Source organism: Seriola dumerili, unplaced genomic scaffold, assembly GCF_002260705.1.
Source record: "Seriola dumerili isolate Sdu_G_001 unplaced genomic scaffold, Sdu_1.0 BDQW01000160.1, whole genome shotgun sequence".
Taxonomy (NCBI): domain Eukaryota; kingdom Metazoa; phylum Chordata; class Actinopteri; order Carangiformes; family Carangidae; genus Seriola; species Seriola dumerili.
In genome coordinates this window covers 267,070-289,780 of record NW_019174415.1, presented here as the reverse complement: position 1 = coordinate 289,780, position 22,711 = coordinate 267,070, and the positions used below count along the sequence as shown (strand labels likewise).

At 46.0% G+C, this 22,711-nt stretch overlaps 1 protein-coding gene across 1 annotated transcript; it reads left to right on the top strand.

Moving 5' to 3' along the window:
* Nucleotides 1–20,972, top strand: LOC111226416 (FERM and PDZ domain-containing protein 1-like). The gene is made up of 16 exons (XM_022751549.1): nucleotides 1–44; nucleotides 2,216–2,326; nucleotides 4,193–4,365; nucleotides 5,869–5,971; nucleotides 6,339–6,384; nucleotides 11,692–11,796; nucleotides 11,993–12,088; nucleotides 13,010–13,135; nucleotides 13,319–13,438; nucleotides 14,281–14,414; nucleotides 15,248–15,374; nucleotides 15,748–15,840; nucleotides 15,968–16,150; nucleotides 16,503–16,704; nucleotides 16,926–17,900; nucleotides 18,085–20,972. Exons 2-16 carry the CDS (start codon nucleotides 2,220–2,222, stop codon nucleotides 20,652–20,654), a joined length of 5,160 nt encoding a protein of 1,719 aa, XP_022607270.1. The 5' UTR covers nucleotides 1–44; nucleotides 2,216–2,219; the 3' UTR covers nucleotides 20,655–20,972.
* Nucleotides 20,973–22,711: the final 1,739 nt, after the last annotated feature.

The following is a 22,711-nucleotide window of genomic DNA, read 5'->3' as shown; positions in this document are numbered from 1 at the left end:
GGGTATTTGTGTTCTGGAGTCCTGAAGAGACAAGCCACATCACGGTGAGTCACGCTCTCACAGTCTTAAGTTAAAATGTGGGACATTGTGCTGCTGTCTTAAAATATGTGAACAAGATTTGAGCCCCTGAAAGTGTTGGTTTGAGTTTCCCGAGGACAGATTAGATGGCAAATGTTTGCCTGCCTTTCCCAGAAGCTCACCACTTGTAATTAACGTGCAGTAGCTCATTTTCTGGTGGAATGTTTAATTGTTAAAAAATGTAAGCGCTTCAGGGGTTGAACCATTTATGCTATTACACTCAGCATGTTTGCCCTTACACCTGCTTAACTATCTGTTCTAGGAAAGTTATAGAGGTGGGCTGTTACTGTAAAGAGTGAGGACAGTAAGCACCTTGATCAAGTGCTTAGGATGTGCATGTATATAAAAATGGCTGGCTGCTGCTGCCCAGAGAGACTGTCATCGGAGACGACTCCCTGACTCGGCAAGGACAGAGAGGGTGAGGAAGCAAGAGAGAAAGGAGAAAGTGAAAGAGAGAAAAGAGAAAAAGGGAGAATGACAGCAAAAACTGTCACCTGACTCTGCACTGACTGCAGGCGCCTTTTCAGCACATAGAACAGACACACATATGCACATCCACATGCCTGCCAGCGATTGTGTACTGAATGCAACAAAACAACACAGTGTCATGCAAATGGAGCACAATCTAAGTAAGTCTCTGTTAGCAGTCCAAACATGTATCATGATCCCTGTGAGCCCAGAGTCAGTTTCTGCTTTTCTCTGCGAACGAACGGGGCGTGTGTGTCAACAACCACACTCGGCTCCTCATGTGCAACTGTCAGCTACCTAGCCTCACTCATCCCTCCTCATCCACGTCAATCTGCCTCAATCCGGATCAGCGGGAGGTGCTAAAGTGACACCCTGACCACTGTGGGCCCGTGCAGAGCGAAGGCCTCTAATCCTCTTAAAGGACAGACCTACACTGCATGCTTTACTACTACTGAGCGTGGCTAGTCATTGCTGGCCTACCATGAGTGGTCACGTCAACAGAGATGAGATGAGATAAGATCCTGTTGTTTTAGCTGCTGATTGTTTCAAAAAAAAAAAGGAAAGAAAAAAACAAAGTAATTTTGTTTTCTATCTCATGAATATGTCTTAACTCACAGCGATACTGCTTAACATCCTCTATTGATTGCAATGCAGTGTGTATTGTTTCCACATAATTTTGCTTCTTTTAAGATCTTGGCTTGCTCTCTCCATATTTCAGAGAGCTGATCAAACTAAGCTCTCAAGCCTGCCAGCTGCTGAGGCCAAGGTACGGATCATTAGGTTTCAGGAGCACATTCATCATCGTTAGTTGTATTGATCAAGTCTGGGTCGCAGTTCTACCTATTCCTACATTTATTTCTATTCCCCGCCCCATTTACCCTAACCCTCGCAGGGCCAGATCAGCCACAGCGTTAAAACTGGTAACTGGTTTTAACGTCGTGGCTGATGACAAGACAACAGTAAAATAGTATCTGCTGACAAAAATGCAGAGATAACTTGACTCACCTGAAGCACCTCTTATTATTAGTCTCCACAAATTCAATGCCAGCGTATTGATTGGCTGACAGAAACAAAAACGCAGTTGAGGAGAGTCGTAAGTCTTGAGATTTGGTCGGGGTTCACTGCTGACCAGCTTTGCCTCCCTGGGGTTTGACTGATCTCTCTTTCTTTCATTATGTCCCCACCTCTCTTCTGTTTAAAGAGCAGGCTAAGCAGAATTTGCACAGCTGCGTTGGAGTTGTTGTGAACATCAGGATTGTTTTATATTTATGTTGAAGTCTTTTTGAATTCTGTTCATTTATGATGGTGCAGTTGTTGTTGAGAATCATTGTGTGACGTGTTGACATGCTGACCAAACTCCACTCCCCTCTCTCTCTCTCCCTCAGCCTTTCTTGCTCTCTGCTCACATATCTGATTATTCTCTGTATTCAAGGCAGGCTACATGCTCTGCATGTAAAAACAGAGCAGATGCAATGCAAATTTAGCTGGAGCACAATTCTGGCCCTGAATACATAGTCCAGTAAGACAGAGCTAAACTCGAAACAGTTTCTAACTTATTTTCCCCCTCCAGATCCTGTCATCTTCTTTCCATGTCTCTTTTTTTCAGTTTTTTTTGCATCTTTAGAATTATGTCTGTAACTCAAACCCGTCTCTCTCTTTGTCTCTGTAGATAAATGGAGGAGAATGAGCGATGTAGGAGCAGATCTCCGGCTCGAAGGGCCAGTCGGGTGCAGCAGGTGGTGGGAACAATAATACGACGCACCCGAGAGTCGCTTAGCAGGTACAGAGTGGACATGAATATAACAGCTGACATTCTGGTTTAAGAGAGCCTATATCCTCTGTGTGAGAAAGTAGAATAGAGTTTGATGGGAAAACAACTGAGAATGCAGTAGAAAGTGATGCAGCACACAGCTGGTATTAGCAGAAAATGCCGACCCAACACAAACCACTGCGTCAACAACAAATAAAACAACTTATAGTATAGAAAAACTAAACAGCCAAGTTTGGGATAGAGGGTGGAGAAAACAGCATTATCCACTTCTAGGCCTGCTGCCAGATCCTGTAGTGGGAAGAAGTGTGGGATGTGTGGTATGTATCATTTAAAATAAAAAATGTAGTTTGACAAATGGGTGTTTTTAGCTGGGAAAATCTGCAATTGCATTTTAAATAGAAATGGCTATCCAAATAGAAAAGAAATATCCCCAAAAATAAAATAAAATGTTAAAGTAAAAAAAAAAAAAAGAAAAAGAGAGAGAGAGAAATTGATTTCTCCTATCAGCAGACACACCAGATCCCCTCCCCACACCCACACATTCAGACACATAACACATAGTTCAAAACCTGACTGTCCCTCTCTCACACACAAACACACCCCACAGTGCACCACAAATATGCTTTCAAGAGACCTTCATTGCCTTGCTGTCCGCGAAGTGGTTTCTCATTCTCAACAGAGGAGGCGATGCAGTGGAGGCCCAGTAAACTCCCTGTTACAAATTCTTGGGGAAAGAGTCTGACCATATCAAGAACAGCTGGACAGCAGACCTCAGGAAGAGGATGTCACTGTTAGATTTAAATGCAACACAAAAGAATACAGATACTGTAGATTCCCAGAGTGCACTTGAGCTGTACATTCCCAGAGTTTATGGGAATGTGACCTCTGGCTCCTCAAAATGGCCATTTTTTAGGAAGCGCACAATAATGGCTACTTGCCCTGCTAATGAATGTTAGCAACCAAGCTGCCATTAAATTTGGTGTCACCTACAGGATGAATCCTAATGACTATGGTGATCCCCTGACTTTTCATCTAGACCCACCATGAGGTCAGCAAGTGTCGTTTTGAGATAATTGCCTCAACGACAATTGAATGGATTGGCAAGAAATTTGGTTCAGACATCCATGCCCCCCTTCGAATGAATTGTAATGACTTTAAAAATGTAACTTTTTATTTGGCACCATCAACAGCTCAAAACACACATTCCCATCAGCCCCAGCTCTACTTTCAAATGTTAGGATGCTAACATGGTAAAGTAAAACAACTTTAAACATGGTAAACATTGTCGTTGTGAGCGTGTTAGCATGTAGCATTTAGCTCAAAGTCGCAGAGGAACTAACATGTAGACTGTTTTTGTTTTATGTTTATGAGTGTTGATTAGTCGATTAATTGATTAGTCAAAGGACAGAAAATTAACTGGCAACTATTTTAGCAATCACTTAAATCACTTGACTCACTTTTCAAGCAAAAAGGCCAATCACTTGCAGCAACCAGCTTCTTAAATCTGAGTATTTGCCTGCTCTTTAATGCTTTATATCATTATGAACTGAGTTTTGAATTGTTCAGCAAATTGTGCTATTTGAATATGTCATCTTGGGCTGATCTGTGATGGGCATTTTTCATAATTTTCTGACATTTTAGTGAGAAACTCATCGATTAATGAACAAAAAAGAGAGTGCAGTGCAGAGTCACTAACAGTAATAATAGTCATTGCCTGATAAACAAGAGACATGATTTGTAAAAGAGGGTGTTGCCAGTGAACACGTAAACAGTGATGACGTATCTTGCCTTTAATGGACCTGGATTTATTTGTTGATGGCCACAGTGTTAGTAGTGTCCACTCAGGTAACCTGTCACCCTGTTTGACCTCTTCAGAGAGCGGTTGCTAGGCGATGGGAGGTCGCAGCGCTCCAACAGTCTGTCCAATCAGAATTTCCAGGCCAAGCTGACGCTGCAGATTACCCGGGACCCGGTCCTAGACAGCAGCACTGGACATGGCTTCACCCTCACCACAAACCCACCCCTGCTGGTCAGGGACGTCGCCACAGGTACGCGGCATGTGTGGTGGGCGTCGGTGTGCGTTTGTATGTATGTGGAAGAGTGCACTTTGTTTCCCAGCTTCCCCTCCAAATGGCCACCTGCTCTATGCAACAGTGCACCGCCTGCAGCAAGACAGATTTACATACTCTCTTTGTCTCTCTCCCTCCCTCTCTCTCTCTCTCTCTGTCTCTCTCTCTCTGTCTCTCTCTCTCTCTCACACACACGCACAAACACATTGACTCTGTCCTGGCATTCAAACTGCAAGGCACGGTGCCAGAGAAGCCACAGAAACAACAGAGCCACCTGCTCATCCTTTCTAAATTCAATCACTTTTCATTTAGGCAACTTTGATAGGGGGGATTGAGAGAAAGCGACAGAGAGAGAAAGAGAGACAGAGAGAGAGAGAGAGAGAGAGAGAGAGAGAGAGAGAGATGCTGATCCATTACTTTTATGTCAATCCTGTAAAATAAGCTGATAAAGGCCCTGAGGGGGGTCCCACCCTGCCACCAGCTCTGTAATTGCTATCTGATGCCAAAGAGAGGGAGTGGGAAAGAGAAGGGGAGAGAGAGAGAGAGAGAGAGGTGATAACAGAAAACAAGATTTAATAGACAGAGAAGATGCCAGCAGGAATACCCAGTAGGGAATACATAACGACCAACGTGCAAATATGACCAAAGAGGGCAAAATAATAAGTGTGAAATTGTGCGAAGTGCAGAGAGGGTGGAAGGCTGACTCCTTCGGGTGTGGGAGGACTCAGCGAGGTGAGAAGGTGAATGTGAGAGGGAAGTAGTGGATGAGGAAGAAGGACTTGAAAAAAAGAGAGGGAAGGGACGGGACATGAAAAACCGCAAAGATCAGGATATTGGCAGAGTTGACATTAAAAGCTCGACAGGAGGCGGGGGGGTTGGCTTGTCTGGAAAGAGACAGAGTGTGTGCAAGTGTAGCCTGTGTGTGTGTGTGTGTGTGTGTGTGCGTGTGTTTTCATAAGCTTGCAGAGCAGTGTAGCATCCCGTCAGTGGGTCAAAAATCAGGGACAGACGGGGCTTTGCCAGGCAGACTGGGTGTGTGAAAATAAGCGTGCATGGGCGTATGTGTTTATGCATACATACGCTTAGTGTGTGTGTGTGTGTGTGTTAGAGTAAGCTGAAGCTGCTGTGCCTCAGTCGTGCTCTCTTGCCTGAAGACAAATGAGTATAAATAACCAGAGAAAGCAGAGCGGAGCCGAGCTGGATGAGACCCAGAATAACTGTAACCCCTCACATCCTGGAGAGCTCAGCTGAACATTGTTGAGTCAGCCATGTTGAATAACCATGTGTGTCATTCTGTGTGTGTATGTGTGTGTGTGTGCATGTGTGCGTGTAAGTGTGCCTATATCTGTGTGTATATCTCCCTTTTATCTGAACTGAAAGTACAAGCCCACGTGTGCAGCTGAGTTTTTGTTTTATGCAAGCACTCACTCTTTTCATTGTGTGTGTGTGTGTGTGTGTGGGTGTGGGTGTGGGTGTGTGTAGGGAGTCCTGCAGATGGGATACTGTTCCCAGGGGACCAGGTGCTGCAGATTAATGATACAGTGCTGGAGGATTTGAGCACCGAGCAGGTGGAAAACATCTTAAGGTGAGACAAATTGCAGAGATACTTTATCTTTCTATCTAAAACCAGTTCAGTTAGTAGGACCATTGTCATACTACCAGTGTGTCCAGTCCACTCAGTGTGTGAGCATTATTCATGTGGGAGTCTGTGTGTGTGTGAGAGAGAGTGAGTGTTTGAGAAAGGCTTAGCAAGTTAAGGGCAAAGGTCAGAGGAGAAAGTGCTTACTTTACAGCTGGACAGAAGGATAATGATCTCTCTTGTGTGCGTGTGTGTGTGTACGTGCATGGTGTGTGTGTGTGTGTGTGTGTGTGAGTGTGTGTGTGTGCGCGCGTGTGTGTGTGTGTGCGTGTGTGTGTGTGTGTGCGTGTGTGTGTATTCTTTCTCCGCACAGGGACTTGCAGGATTGTATCACTGTGACTATCCTACGGCACATGACAGTGAGTACAAAGAAGACACTGATGACCTGACCACACACACACACACACACACACACACAGACACACACACACACAGACACACACACACACAGACACACACACACACAGACACACACACACACAGACACACACACACACAGACACACACACACACAGACACACACACACACAGACACACACACACACAGACACACACACACACAGACACACACACACACAGACACACACACACACAGACACACACACACACAGACACACACACACACAGACACACACACACACAGACACACACACACACAGACACACACACACACAGACACACACACACACAGACACACACACACACAGACACACACACACACAGACACACACACACACAGACACACACACACACAGACACACACACACACAGACACACACACACACAGACACACACACACACAGACACACACACACACAGACACACACACACACAGACACACACACACACAGACACACACACACACAGACACACACACACACAGACACACACACACACAGACACACACACACACAGACACACACACACACAGACACACACACACACAGACACACACACACACAGACACACACACACACAGACACACACACACACAGACACACACACACACAGACACACACACACACAGACACACACACACACAGACACACACACACACAGACACACACACACACAGACACACACACACACAGACACACACACACACAGACACACACACACACAGACACACACACACACAGACACACACACACACAGACACACACACACACAGACACACACACACACAGACACACACACACACAGACACACACACACACAGACACACACACACACAGACACACACACACACAGACACACACACACACAGACACACACACACACAGACACACACACACACAGACACACACACACACAGACACACACACACACAGACACACACACACACAGACACACACACACACAGACACACACACACACAGACACACACACACACAGACACACACACACACAGACACACACACACACAGACACACACACACACAGACACACACACACACAGACACACACACACACAGACACACACACACACAGACACACACACACACAGACACACACACACACAGACACACACACACACAGACACACACACACACAGACACACACACACACAGACACACACACACACAGACACACACACACACAGACACACACACACACAGACACACACACACACAGACACACACACACACAGACACACACACACACAGACACACACACACACAGACACACACACACACAGACACACACACACACAGACACACACACACACAGACACACACACACACAGACACACACACACACAGACACACACACACACAGACACACACACACACAGACACACACACACACAGACACACACACACACAGACACACACACACACAGACACACACACACACAGACACACACACACACAGACACACACACACACAGACACACACACACACAGACACACACACACACAGACACACACACACACAGACACACACACACACAGACACACACACACACAGACACACACACACACAGACACACACACACACAGACACACACACACACAGACACACACACACACAGACACACACACACACAGACACACACACACACAGACACACACACACACAGACACACACACACACAGACACACACACACACAGACACACACACACACAGACACACACACACACAGACACACACACACACAGACACACACACACACAGACACACACACACACAGACACACACACACACAGACACACACACACACAGACACACACACACACAGACACACACACACACAGACACACACACACACAGACACACACACACACAGACACACACACACACAGACACACACACACACAGACACACACACACACAGACACACACACACACAGACACACACACACACAGACACACACACACACAGACACACACACACACAGACACACACACACACAGACACACACACACACAGACACACACACACACAGACACACACACACACAGACACACACACACACAGACACACACACACACAGACACACACACACACAGACACACACACACACAGACACACACACACACAGACACACACACACACAGACACACACACACACAGACACACACACACACAGACACACACACACACAGACACACACACACACAGACACACACACACACAGACACACACACACACAGACACACACACACACAGACACACACACACACAGACACACACACACACAGACACACACACACACAGACACACACACACACAGACACACACACACACAGACACACACACACACAGACACACACACACACAGACACACACACACACAGACACACACACACACAGACACACACACACACAGACACACACACACACAGACACACACACACACAGACACACACACACACAGACACACACACACACAGACACACACACACACAGACACACACACACACAGACACACACACACACAGACACACACACACACAGACACACACACACACAGACACACACACACACAGACACACACACACACAGACACACACACACACAGACACACACACACACAGACACACACACACACAGACACACACACACACAGACACACACACACACAGACACACACACACACAGACACACACACACACAGACACACACACACACAGACACACACACACACAGACACACACACACACAGACACACACACACACAGACACACACACACACAGACACACACACACACAGACACACACACACACAGACACACACACACACAGACACACACACACACAGACACACACACACACAGACACACACACACACAGACACACACACACACAGACACACACACACACAGACACACACACACACAGACACACACACACACAGACACACACACACACAGACACACACACACACAGACACACACACACACAGACACACACACACACAGACACACACACACACAGACACACACACACACAGACACACACACACACAGACACACACACACACAGACACACACACACACAGACACACACACACACAGACACACACACACACAGACACACACACACACAGACACACACACACACAGACACACACACACACAGACACACACACACACAGACACACACACACACAGACACACACACACACAGACACACACACACACAGACACACACACACACAGACACACACACACACAGACACACACACACACAGACACACACACACACAGACACACACACACACAGACACACACACACACAGACACACACACACACAGACACACACACACACAGACACACACACACACAGACACACACACACACAGACACACACACACACAGACACACACACACACAGACACACACACACACAGACACACACACACACAGACACACACACACACAGACACACACACACACAGACACACACACACACAGACACACACACACACAGACACACACACACACAGACACACACACACACAGACACACACACACACAGACACACACACACACAGACACACACACACACAGACACACACACACACAGACACACACACACACAGACACACACACACACAGACACACACACACACAGACACACACACACACAGACACACACACACACAGACACACACACACACAGACACACACACACACAGACACACACACACACAGACACACACACACACAGACACACACACACACAGACACACACACACACAGACACACACACACACAGACACACACACACACAGACACACACACACACAGACACACACACACACAGACACACACACACACAGACACACACACACACAGACACACACACACACAGACACACACACACACAGACACACACACACACAGACACACACACACACAGACACACACACACACAGACACACACACACACAGACACACACACACACAGACACACACACACACAGACACACACACACACAGACACACACACACACAGACACACACACACACAGACACACACACACACAGACACACACACACACAGACACACACACACACAGACACACACACACACAGACACACACACACACAGACACACACACACACAGACACACACACACACAGACACACACACACACAGACACACACACACACAGACACACACACACACAGACACACACACACACAGACACACACACACACAGACACACACACACACAGACACACACACACACAGACACACACACACACAGACACACACACACACAGACACACACACACACAGACACACACACACACAGACACACACACACACAGACACACACACACACAGACACACACACACACAGACACACACACACACAGACACACACACACACAGACACACACACACACAGACACACACACACACAGACACACACACACACAGACACACACACACACAGACACACACACACACAGACACACACACACACAGACACACACACACACAGACACACACACACACAGACACACACACACACAGACACACACACACACAGACACACACACACACAGACACACACACACACAGACACACACACACACAGACACACACACACACAGACACACACACACACAGACACACACACACACAGACACACACACACACAGACACACACACACACAGACACACACACACACAGACACACACACACACAGACACACACACACACAGACACACACACACACAGACACACACACACACAGACACACACACACACAGACACACACACACACACACACACACACATTCACAAAGAGTCATTACACCCTTCTTCATTTAAACATAAGCTCTCTGTGTGTTTTCAAGCATGTGACTGGAAGCTGAAATCTTCTGACAGGATTAACTGCCTTCACATTGCTCTCAGATTGTGATGTGTCAATGTAAATATATGTGTGTGTGTGTGTGTGTGTGTGTGTGTGTGTGTGTGTCGACCCTTTGATTAAGGCTGTGGTTGTTTGTGCCTTAATGTTTTGTTGATCTCAGTAAGTGTGTCATTGCAGTGCTTTCAGTTCAACAAGTGTGTGTGTGTGTGTGTGTGTGTGTGTGTCTGTGTGTGTCTGTGTGTATCTGTGTGTGTCTGTGTGTGCACGGGCGTGTGTGTGTGTATGTGGTCCCGCCCTCACATAATGGCGCACGTCTGTGTGTTGCAGAATCCCAAGTCATCCATCATGTCGGCAGAGAAGAGAGCTCGTCTGAGGAGTAATCCAGTTAAAGTGCGCTTTGCAGAGGAGGTGGTGGTCAACGGGCACACTCAGGTGGGAGAATCTTACTTGACACAGAATGATGGCTGTTGTGAACCACAGATGAATCATCCTCATTTCTGGATCTTTGAGTCGTCTTTCTTTGGTCTCATTCTCCAAGCTGTCATGCTGCCTTTTCCTGTTTTATCTTTCCTAATCTGATATTGACTCCTGTCTAGCCACACTGACATCTCTCACTTCTCTCCACCAGGGAAACTCTCTTCTCTTCCTGCCCAATGTCCTAAAAGTCTATTTAGAGAATGGACAGACCAAGGCCTTCAAGTTTGATAACACCACCACTGTCAAGGTAAATACTAAAAAGGATCTCAGTGCAGCTTGGCAATTTCTTCAACAATTCTAACCTTCGGTATTTGGAGTGTTTGGCCTTGTATCCTCTGACAGAAACCTGGTAATGAGAGGTCAAAATTTCAACCTTTAACCGGCCACAGCAGCTACACTGATTGTTCACATCTGATGAATCTTGAATGGAAGATGGATAACTGGATGATGCATCTTGCTAACGATTGGCACAAGACTTGGCCACATCATTCTTGGGTGGTTGACACGTTTGTCAATACCAGTGCGCTCTATGCAAGCCAATGAGAAGAAACCTGCCACAGTGTATACCAAGTTGAATAATATACATATACAAGAGGAACAAGCCGCAATTACAGATGAAACAAAAAAAAAGAGCAGAGGTAGAAAGATGGATAGAAATTTTACCATCTAATCCACCGTCCACATCATTGTCCTCAGAAGATCTGATGAGACCCCCCCCCCCACACACATTTTTCATAAACATCATGAGACCAGACATGAGTGGATCTGGTTGGGAAAGGCTTTCTAGAAACACGTGGGTGTATTTCGTAATTAAAGCACACCACAAGTTATTATGTGATTGCCCCAAGGGTGACAGAGTGTGGGTAGACTGTAGCTGTTCTTAATGATGGAATAATACATTTAAAAGTGAGGAGAAGAACATAATGAGATAGCAAATCTCATAAGATAAGTTACCACGGTCAGCTACACTCTGTTTTGGAGACTGTCTTTATGAGCACATTGTTATTGTTATTGTTACAGCAGGTTTTGTATTTGTATTTCTGTTTGTATTCCCAGCCAAAGGGAAAGTGAGAGGGGGGAAATCGGGTTTGACCATCTGCCACCAGCAGACTGGGATGAAACGTGTTTGTCTAAGGGGGTCTGAACTGTTGGTTTTTCACCATTCCAGGACATTGTTCTGACTCTGAAGGATAAACTGTCCATCCGGGCCATCGAGTACTTTGCCCTGGTGCTAGAGCAACAGTACAGCATCACCAAACTCCTGCTGCTGCACGAAGACGAGTTCATACAGAAGGTGAGGGAAACGGACACGCATGTAAACCCACACACAAACATAAGAGTAGTTGTGGATGGCTGTTTACTGAAGAGAGGTACAATGGGTACAAGGTACAACTCGGCTCATATGGGATGCAGAGTTGTTGCCTTTACTTTTACAGCTTGCATACATCTTCATGACCCTGTCTTTTGTCCTCGCCAGGTGGTGCAGAAAAAAGACTCCCATGATTACCGATGTTTGTTCAGGGTGTGTTTCATCCCCAGAGACCCCGTGGACCTGCTGCAGGATGACCCTTCTACCTTTGAATACCTATTTTTGCAGGTTAGAGAAGCTAATTCTATTATCTGTGGTGCTACTTTCTCTGTCTCCTGCTCTATCTCTTATTTGACAATCAGAAGTTAGGCCCACCTCCCTACTTACATGTGGAAAACAAGTCTAAATGTTCGTACAGTAAAAAAAAAAAAACTCTTTTTACTGCATGTCTTAGTCTGCAGTTGTATATCTGATGTTTAATAGATGTTGATATGGCAACTTGCTCTAGGGTGCTTTAAATCTGCTCCAAAAACATTACAGCAACATTACAGAAATGATGCCAGAATCAAAGCCAAGAGCAGCTTTGAAGTCAACAAGCAGCTGCTCCTCGTTTCTCCCTGATATTAGTTCAAAACTGTCCTGATCTCATATAATAACATTCATCACTGTTTTGCGGCCTTGTGTCACTTCTTGTATCAACATTTTGGAAGTTAACAATGAACTTGGTCAGCTCCTGCATACAGATACTCCTCTGTGATGTACCTCATGTCTGAAACTGCATTTATGTTCTGTAACCCTGGATGAAAGTCACAGATTGCCTGTGCATATTATTAGTGCACAGTCAAGCATTGGGAGTGCCACTTATGTCATCTTGATTTATTGTTCTGCGAGGAATCTTTGCCTCTTGCTGTGTTTGTTTTTGTTGTAGAAATGGCAGTTAGGGTGTCACAGTGTTGGTTTACTTGCAAAGACGCTTATGAGCTGTGTATTTTGTAATGTGAGATGAAGTGTATGTTGGTATATCACACAAGTACAAAAAAATATGGTGCTTTTTAGTTGTACATTGGTAGGTTTACTGTAATGCACATGTGTATTTGCGATGTCTGCATGCATGACTGTGTCCTTTTCAGAGTGTTGGGGACGTGCTGCAGGAGCGTTTTGCAGTGGAGATGAAGTGTAACACTGCACTTCGCCTGGCAGCACTGCACATGCACGAGAGACTAGACAGTTGTGGACAGACCAGGACCTCGATCAAGAGTATAACGTGAGTGTGGTTTGTGGTTTGTGTTTGTGTCGGTTTACGGTCAGAGTTTAAGCTTGCTCTACTGCTGCAATCATTGTAATTTGTCTGGGATCACTAAATGCCTGATCTATTAATGTGATGGGAAGTGGTTTGTGTGTGTAAGAGTGTGTATTTGTGATGTGTGGATCACTATTGTCTTATTGTGTGTGACACAATTCCCCCTCTTTCTGCGTCTCTCTTTGACATTTCGGAGCCCAAACTGTATAAAAGCACAGACTATTTCCCCAAAGGACCACCTCAGTGACTCAGTGGTCACAGATTACTGTGGTTATATATCATTGCAGACACAGTCATGGTTACACTTACAATTAAAGGGGCATTCAGTCAAAATGTGGCTGTTTAGTAACATCTAGTGGCAGAAAAATACAGCACTCCACGAAAGTCAACAAACCCCAATGTGTTTTTATATATTTTTTAGTACAGTCTGTATTTGGTTTTACTTTAATAAACAAACTTCAGCTTCACATTATGTCAGCAAAGATTACTGATCACCTCCTGTAGAAAAGACCGGATACTGAATAACACGTTACTTAAGTGTACACCAAACACACCAAACAAGAGTTGTCTGGTGACAGCGCACCAAAAACTAGGTGCTGGCCATGTGTATTAGAAACATAATATCAATGAAACTTCCCAAGCTCCCTCTTGCTTTCAAACGCTACACCATCTTTAAACTTAAAACTAAATCACTTAACTGTAACTAATCTGTAACTTCACTTACAATTCTATCAGCCATCGAACTGGCAGAGTATCAGTGCACTTCTCATTTCTCTGTGCGTGTGTGGTGATGACAGGAAGGAGTTTGGCCTTGACAGCTTCATCTCTCCCACGCTGCTGAGCAACATGAGGGAGAAGGACCTGAGGAAAGCCATCAGCTACCACCTCAAAAAGATCCAGTCCCTGCTGGAGCCACGCCAGAAGGTAGAAACAGACTGATGGATGAGTGGGAGGAAGCATTGAGAGGCGTAAAGAGATAGATAGTGACATTTTAGTGGAGCCTTTAGGGCACTTTTTAGTTGACACTTACAGTGACTGCTAATCTCCCTGTGGTTTTAAGTGGAATAGCAGCTTGGGAGAAAGATAGATGGTGGGTGGGTGGGAGGATAATTTGAAAGGAAATAGTGGGTCTGGGGCTTGGGTTAAGTTTCTAGGAAAATAAATGGAGCATATTTCTCTGTGGAGAGCATTGTTTTGGTCACTGAGTCAACCATAACATTTCCCCTGGTTTTCTTTCATTCTGTCTGCCTTCTCAGTTATTCTTCTCCCTTCTTCCACGTCCACTGTGGCGTTGTAGGTCATATCTGCTTCACAAGCTCGGTTGGCCTACCTCACTCAGCTGGGAGAGCTCATTTCATATGGCGGACGGTCATACACAGCTACAATGATGGTAAGGGTTAAGAGCCTAATGTGGCCTGATGGGTCCATTTGCTAAAGCATATAACATAATCACAATTTAACCAACTCAAACTCAAACTCTTCATCTGCTGTACCCTTCCTCACTCATCCACATTCAGCTTCAAGACAGGGAGGTGCTGGTCAGCCTGCTGGTCGGGGCCAAATATGGAATGAGTCAGATCATCAACCACAAGCTCAATGTGATCTCCACACTGGTCGAGTTCAGCAGCATCAGCCGAGTGGAGTTGCTCTCAGAGTCGGACAAAGTCAGCCTACTGCGCATCTCACTGCACGACATGAAGGTATGGAAGACACAGAGTGCATATACATGGTCATCCAGCCACTAGGCTCTATTATTCATAAACATGTAGGCACATCTACTGACACAGATATGAAAGATGGATATTCACTCACCACATTATATTTGCGCCAAAGCTCATGCTAGAGTAAATATAGGTCAGGCATTTCTCCTCCAATACACAAACAATATGAAGCCTAAGGGAGTGTGTGGTAGCTATATAAAGCTAATTCACTGGTCTCAAAGGTGACTCTCTCTCCCTCTTTCTCCCACTCCATCGCCTTTTTTCCCTTACCCTTTGGCTTTAATCACTGCCGCTTTACCTTATCTTCTGCAATGCCCTCCCCCTCTCACAGCCATTTGCCTTACTGATGGACTCTCTGGCAGCCAAAGACTTAGGGTGTCTGCTGGGAGGCTACTGCAAACTCCTGGTGGATCCCAGTGTCAATGTCTTCCGTCTGGGGCGCCCAAAAGTGAGGGTGCACCGGATTCCTGCTGAAGAAGGTGTGTGTGGGAGGTTCGCCGTAATAGAGGGCGTGTGCTATGAATCCCTATCAAGTGAGCAAAAACTGTTTCACTTAAAATACTCACTTTTTGGCCTTGGCCTTTTGATAGACATTTTTCACATCACACCTTGATGTATGTCACCAGCCAGTACGGGTACGGATAGAAAAGCAAGTCATTTAGATTAAAAAACTTAGAACATTATTCTGTTCTCCTACTGTGTTAACTTGTTTTGTGATGCTCGTCTTGTTTGTGTGTTTTCCCTGTGTTATTAGGTTATGTGTCTCGCTGCTGTAGTGACTCAGATGACTCAACAGATGAGGACGACCCGATGGATTCTCAGAATTACAAACGTCCAGACCCTGCAAGTCAGGACTGGGAAGAAAGGAGGAGGGAGGAGGAAGAGAAGAGGAGAGAGGAAGAAAGAAAAGAGAGAGAGGAACACAAAGGCAAACAGGAAGTGAAGATAATTGTGACAACAGAAGGTAAGGAAAATGAGGGCGAAGAGGAACGAGGAGCAACAGGATGTGGTCTGCATAAATTTAGTATTATAGATGAAGAAATGAACCTGGAGACCACCTGGTACCACACTGACCCACGGGTCACCAGCAGCTTCTCCAGCTTGTCCAGCGGCTCTTTGAGTGCTGCACTGGAGGAGAGCAGTGCCGCTGCTAAAGCCCCATCTCGCATGGACGCACTCCGTGGACCACGCACAGCTGAGGACCTACAAAGCTTGGACGTTCACCACCCCTACCTCCTAGAGCCAAAACGCCGCCAGGGCCCTCTGCGACCCACCAACCTCAATTACCGTGGAAATGACAACTCTTGCCTTTGCTTTGCTGAGCTCTCCAAGGCTGATTTCCTCCCTAGCCCGCCTGGGGCTACTACTGACGACGACGACGACGATGACGAGGAGGAGGAGGATGAGCACGGAGTGGAGGAACTCAGACGCATTTCCAAGATCCCTAGCTCAAGAGATTTGAGAATGATTGACAGCATACCCTTTCAAAGATCACCAATTAAAAGAAAGAAAAAGGTACCTCCCAAAGTCCCAATGAGGACGAGTTCAATTCCCGGGCACAAAGCAGAACAGGCTGAGCAGCGCCTCTCCAAGGACGAAGAGGGTCTATTCCTGACCCCGTCACCCAACCCTAAACCAGCTCTTTTAGTCAAAGAGACTGTCTCAGAGTCTGAGGATGAGTTTTTTGATGCACAGGAGAGATTTACTCCCCCAGTTCCTGATCTATCAGGTTTGTTCACAGTCATATCATGTTTGTTATGACTTCTAAATCAGATAATTTATCTGTGCCAAATAAAATCATTTATCTTTGAGATAGTGATGTGATTAAAGGAGGTGTGGGGGAGATTTGTGTCAGTTCATTGATGCTTTTCTCTTTCTGTCCTTTTCTTTTGATTTGTCTCTGTCTTTCACAGATGCTGAACTGGCCGACCGGCGAAATGCTAATCGGTTGAGTGGAACCTGGAATGGTGTTCCAGCTGCGCCAGGGAAAGAGCCATCCCCACAATCCTCTAAAATAAAGAAGCAAGTGGAGACACTTAAAGGGACCACAAATCAACTTACCAACCAACAGCCCAGTCCAACAAAGCCATCACAGAAACCTGAAGTTAAAGTTAAACCACCACTGGCACCTAAGCCCCAGCTGCCTCCCAAACCTCAGATCATTCCTCCCAAGTCCCCCCAGCATGGACGATCATATGCCCACTGCAATGGGGATGCCTCTGGACGTCTGTCCTCTGAACTCCTGGAAATGGAGCCGGACACCATGGAGTTCAAGTCTGTCACATCCGGGGCAGGTGGACTGCCTCTGTCATCACCTTTGATCACAGCAGTGAGGTGCAGCAAGCAACCCCTACAAATCACAACACCACAACCTGAGGAAAAGACCAAGAGGCAAGAAAACAGCTCGAAACAGAAGAAAGATGTGATGCATGAGAGTGGGGCACATGTGGTTTCCAAAGACAAAGCAAACATTCCTGATGAAAAAGAAACTCCTCAAGTTGAAGGGAAAAGCAATGGGACTATCCTACCTGCAAAGAGGCCGCCGAACCTACCCCCTATCCCTCACTCTAATTCAGGTGAAAAGCTAGCTGTTCCCCCTCCAGTGCCCCCCAAACCCACTTCTCCCACCAATCTCCACCCTTTGTCAATACCTGCTAGCTCTCCTGTCTCCCCCACTGATCCAAGCAAAGGGGTCTTCAAGGATAGCGTTAGTCCGCCAAATGGAATCCACCCCTGGAGCAGCCGCAATGGCAGCATCCAGTCAGGACCACGGAGGGTCTCTCTGAGTCACGAGAGCCTCTCACCCAAAAATACAGATGCACCTCTTACCCTTACCACCTCCCTCACTTCAACCAACTCTAAAGGTGTTGGGGGCCTAGAAAGTAGAGAACCTGGAAGATCTGGATCAGGATCAGACCTGAGGACCAGCTCGTCCAGCCTGGGAGGCAGGCTACCAGCCTCTGCCCTGAGAGGGAGGATCCAGGCTCTGCCTTGGTACATGACCCGTTCCCAGGAGATTTTGGGAACTCTGGACTATCCCTCCACAAGCTCCATCAATGGAGACACATCTGGCTTTGGCTCTGGTTTGTCTGTAGCCAGTGGTTTATCGGATTTAAACAAAACTCCGGTCAAGGAAAAAGAGACAGTGGTTTCAAAATCAGGAGGGAAAGGGAACATTTTAGAGGATGGAGCTGAGGTTGTCATAGCCACCATCAAAGAGGCCCAGGATGTGACTTCACACATGAAAAAGGCCAACGGGACAAACGGCTCACACCCTAATCTGACTTTTAAAGAGAATAGTTCGAACAGTGGCAGTGTTTCATCGGAGCAGCCTCAGTCACGCCCCCACTCAGCAGTGGGGTTGGGAGGTGTGTCCAGTATGCAAATTGGAGGTGACTCACCAACCTCCTCACTCGCAGACAGTACTCCACCACAGCAGCACCGAGAGGCTTGTGGCTGCCGCACCGTTTACGCCAACTGTTTCAGCGGCGACACCGAGGATGGTGTCAGTTTTGATGAAGAGCTTACTGTTTACGAGTTCTCCCGCCGCACACGGCCCAAACCTGCCCGGCAGGCACCTGTCCCTTCTCCTACAACACCCCCTCCAAACCCCAACATTTTGTCTCTGCTGAGAGACAACCCCCGCCCGCTCTCTACTTTCTCCACTGCCTCCTCTGAACTCAGTCCCCTAGTTTCACGTCCGGTTTCCCCCACAACGTCTTTCGGTGGTCCTCTTCGTTCTCTTACCAACAAGAATTACGGTGGGCTGAAGGGGGGTTTTGCCTCCCTTCGCCAAGATATAGATCAGCTTCTGCTAGTCTTAGAGAGAGGTGCACTTGGGCAACCACAACATACATTTTGTCCAGATTCAAAGCAGGATATCACAGGCATAAAAGTGGGGCCTGACCTAAATCACAATGGAACTGAAGACGGTACTACCCCAGAACCAGGCTCAAACTGTACTGGGACAAGCCCTACTGCCATGACAGAGGCTGAGAGGAGTCTTCTCCAGGCAGAGGCTCGACGATTGGCATCCGGGTGTCAGCGGGCCACACGTGTAGGCTGGGCTCCCGATGAAGCTCTACGTTCTTTATCCAACAGCTTCAGCGCTTTGGTTCAGTTGTCTGCCGCTTGCCTGCGAACAAACCCCTGCTCTGGCTGTGACATGTGCCATAATGCGAGCCTGGTCCACGGGGATGAGGATGATGACAGTCAGGAGGCCATGGACAAGCTAAAGGAGATCGTGGGTCTGTACCGGGAGTTTGTTGGGGCTGTTGAGACAGCTGGAACTGGTGCTGGGGTTGGGGGTAAGAGTGTGGGCCTCAATGGGTCTGGACAGGGTCAGGGGGAGAGTGACGGGGTGAGGCTACTGGCCAAACGCTGCACCGTGCTCATCTCCTCTGTATTCGCACTCACACAGCTCTTCCGGACACGCACACTAGACACCTCGAACACGCCCGGCCACGTACCTCTCAACTTTTGACCTGTGAACTTTTACCCACTAACTAACTCACTCACTCTGGACGTGAGACAAGATGAAACAGCACAGAGCGAACTGGTGTGTAACCCCTGTGTTCCTGTACAGTAAGTGCCATGCACACCACTGCACACAAACATAAACCCACATGACACATACCCACATGGAAACCACACGCACCAAACAAAACCCTAAACGAGGAGAGGAAACTTCATTGCTTGGCCTCTTCTGGGATGCATATGAACTATGCATTTGTACATATGAATTTTATAATTATCTTATAATTCTCTTATTTTATGATACAATATGTGTATGTATGTAAGGATGGATTACCCATGTATGTATTTATGTATTTATTTTTACAATATTTGCACCATGGTCTGTGACGTGCAGGTCTGTGGTGAAAAAAAAAAAATATGGATGTCACTGGAATTTTTATTTTTCCTTCTCTTTGAGACAGTATTATGTTATCTTTTGCTGCTTTAAAGATTTCTCCACTCCACAAGGTGTAATCTGTAAAGTGTCATTTTTCAAGTTTATTACTACAGTACGTTTTACTGACAGAAAATATACTTTACCACACTTACAAAATACAGTAATTAAGTGATTTGTTTTGTATGTGCAGGGATCGCTCCTTTTTAAGGATTTAGTTTTTCAACATTACAGTTGCATATAAATTGGATACAAAACTACACCATTACAAAGCAGGGAGAGCACTTTTGACTGTTACAGATTGCACCTTTTTATGACACATACCCTTGTGTAAAGTGTTTTTTCTACCCTTTCCCCAGTCCTGACTGACTCTTGAGTGAATGCTTCTTGGAAATACTCCCATAACCCAAATGTATGCAGTATTATAACATTAATCTAGTTTTCATCCAAAGGACGCTACATATATATTTTCTGGGAATGTGTGGATAGGGCCCAGGGAGCAAAACAGGGGACCTTATTTATGTAGTTTGAAAATAAAAAAAAAATAAATAAAAAAAGTTAAAGTTTTTGACTTGGCACAAGGGTGACTGTTAAACTCTGTCCAGATGTAGCAAAGATCCAAAGTCTTAAAACACTGAGCCACAACTGCGGTTTCCTCTTTGGGCACACCACCTTATTAATAACATACTGACAGATGGACTGACTGCTGTATGCTGGGGTCAGAACTGTAGATATACATTTATATCTCTGTGTCCTATTCTGTCTTTACCTTAGTTTATGGCTATGCAAACATAAACCCCCCACCCCCCACATAATGTATTCTTATTTTCTGTGCTAACATTAAAAACAACAATAGCTGCATTATGTTTGTTTGAATATAATGGGTGCTTTCTTTGTTTGGAATGTTGGCTTTTGTCTTGTTCCGGGAAAACTTACTGCATTATGGATTGCAACATTCTGCAAAGTTGCATGGCATTAGCATTTGTCAATATTAAGACTCCTGTCTATACTGATGTCTGTGAATTGTCAGTAAAACAATTACATTGCTCGATCAGTTTGCTGATGTACAGTGTTCACTAATCAACTCGTCCATATCACATGCTGCCAGCTCATTTGATGAGCCATCCGATTTGAAGGAATTACTCGAGCCACCTACAACAACATGAAGGTAATTAAGCCAAATCAGTCAGCAGTTGCTTATACAAATATGATAAGGGGATTAGCTGGTGGCGAAGAGATAGGAAGTATATTTAATCTTCCAAGTAGATGACTGAGGGAAATTTTGTCAAGGTGGCTATGACTGAAAAAATAAGGTGGGTCTCAAAGCTTCCAGTTGCCATGGAGGTAATGTCCAGTAGCAGTGTCCATCACAGCACTAACATCAAGACATCTGTATGTCTCAGGAGCATCTCTAGTTGTTCAACAAACAGGCCAAAACAGTGAAAGAGGGCCTGTGTCACCTATTTGTTTTGTTTCTGTATGGTGAAATTGTATCATCAGCATTTCATATTCAAAGAGGACATTGTGTTTCTACATGAGCAGCCACTTTTCCATACCCACGTACAATGAAGTCGATGTACCAAGAAATGTATTGTTTGGGAATAAATTACACACTGACCTTAATAACGTTG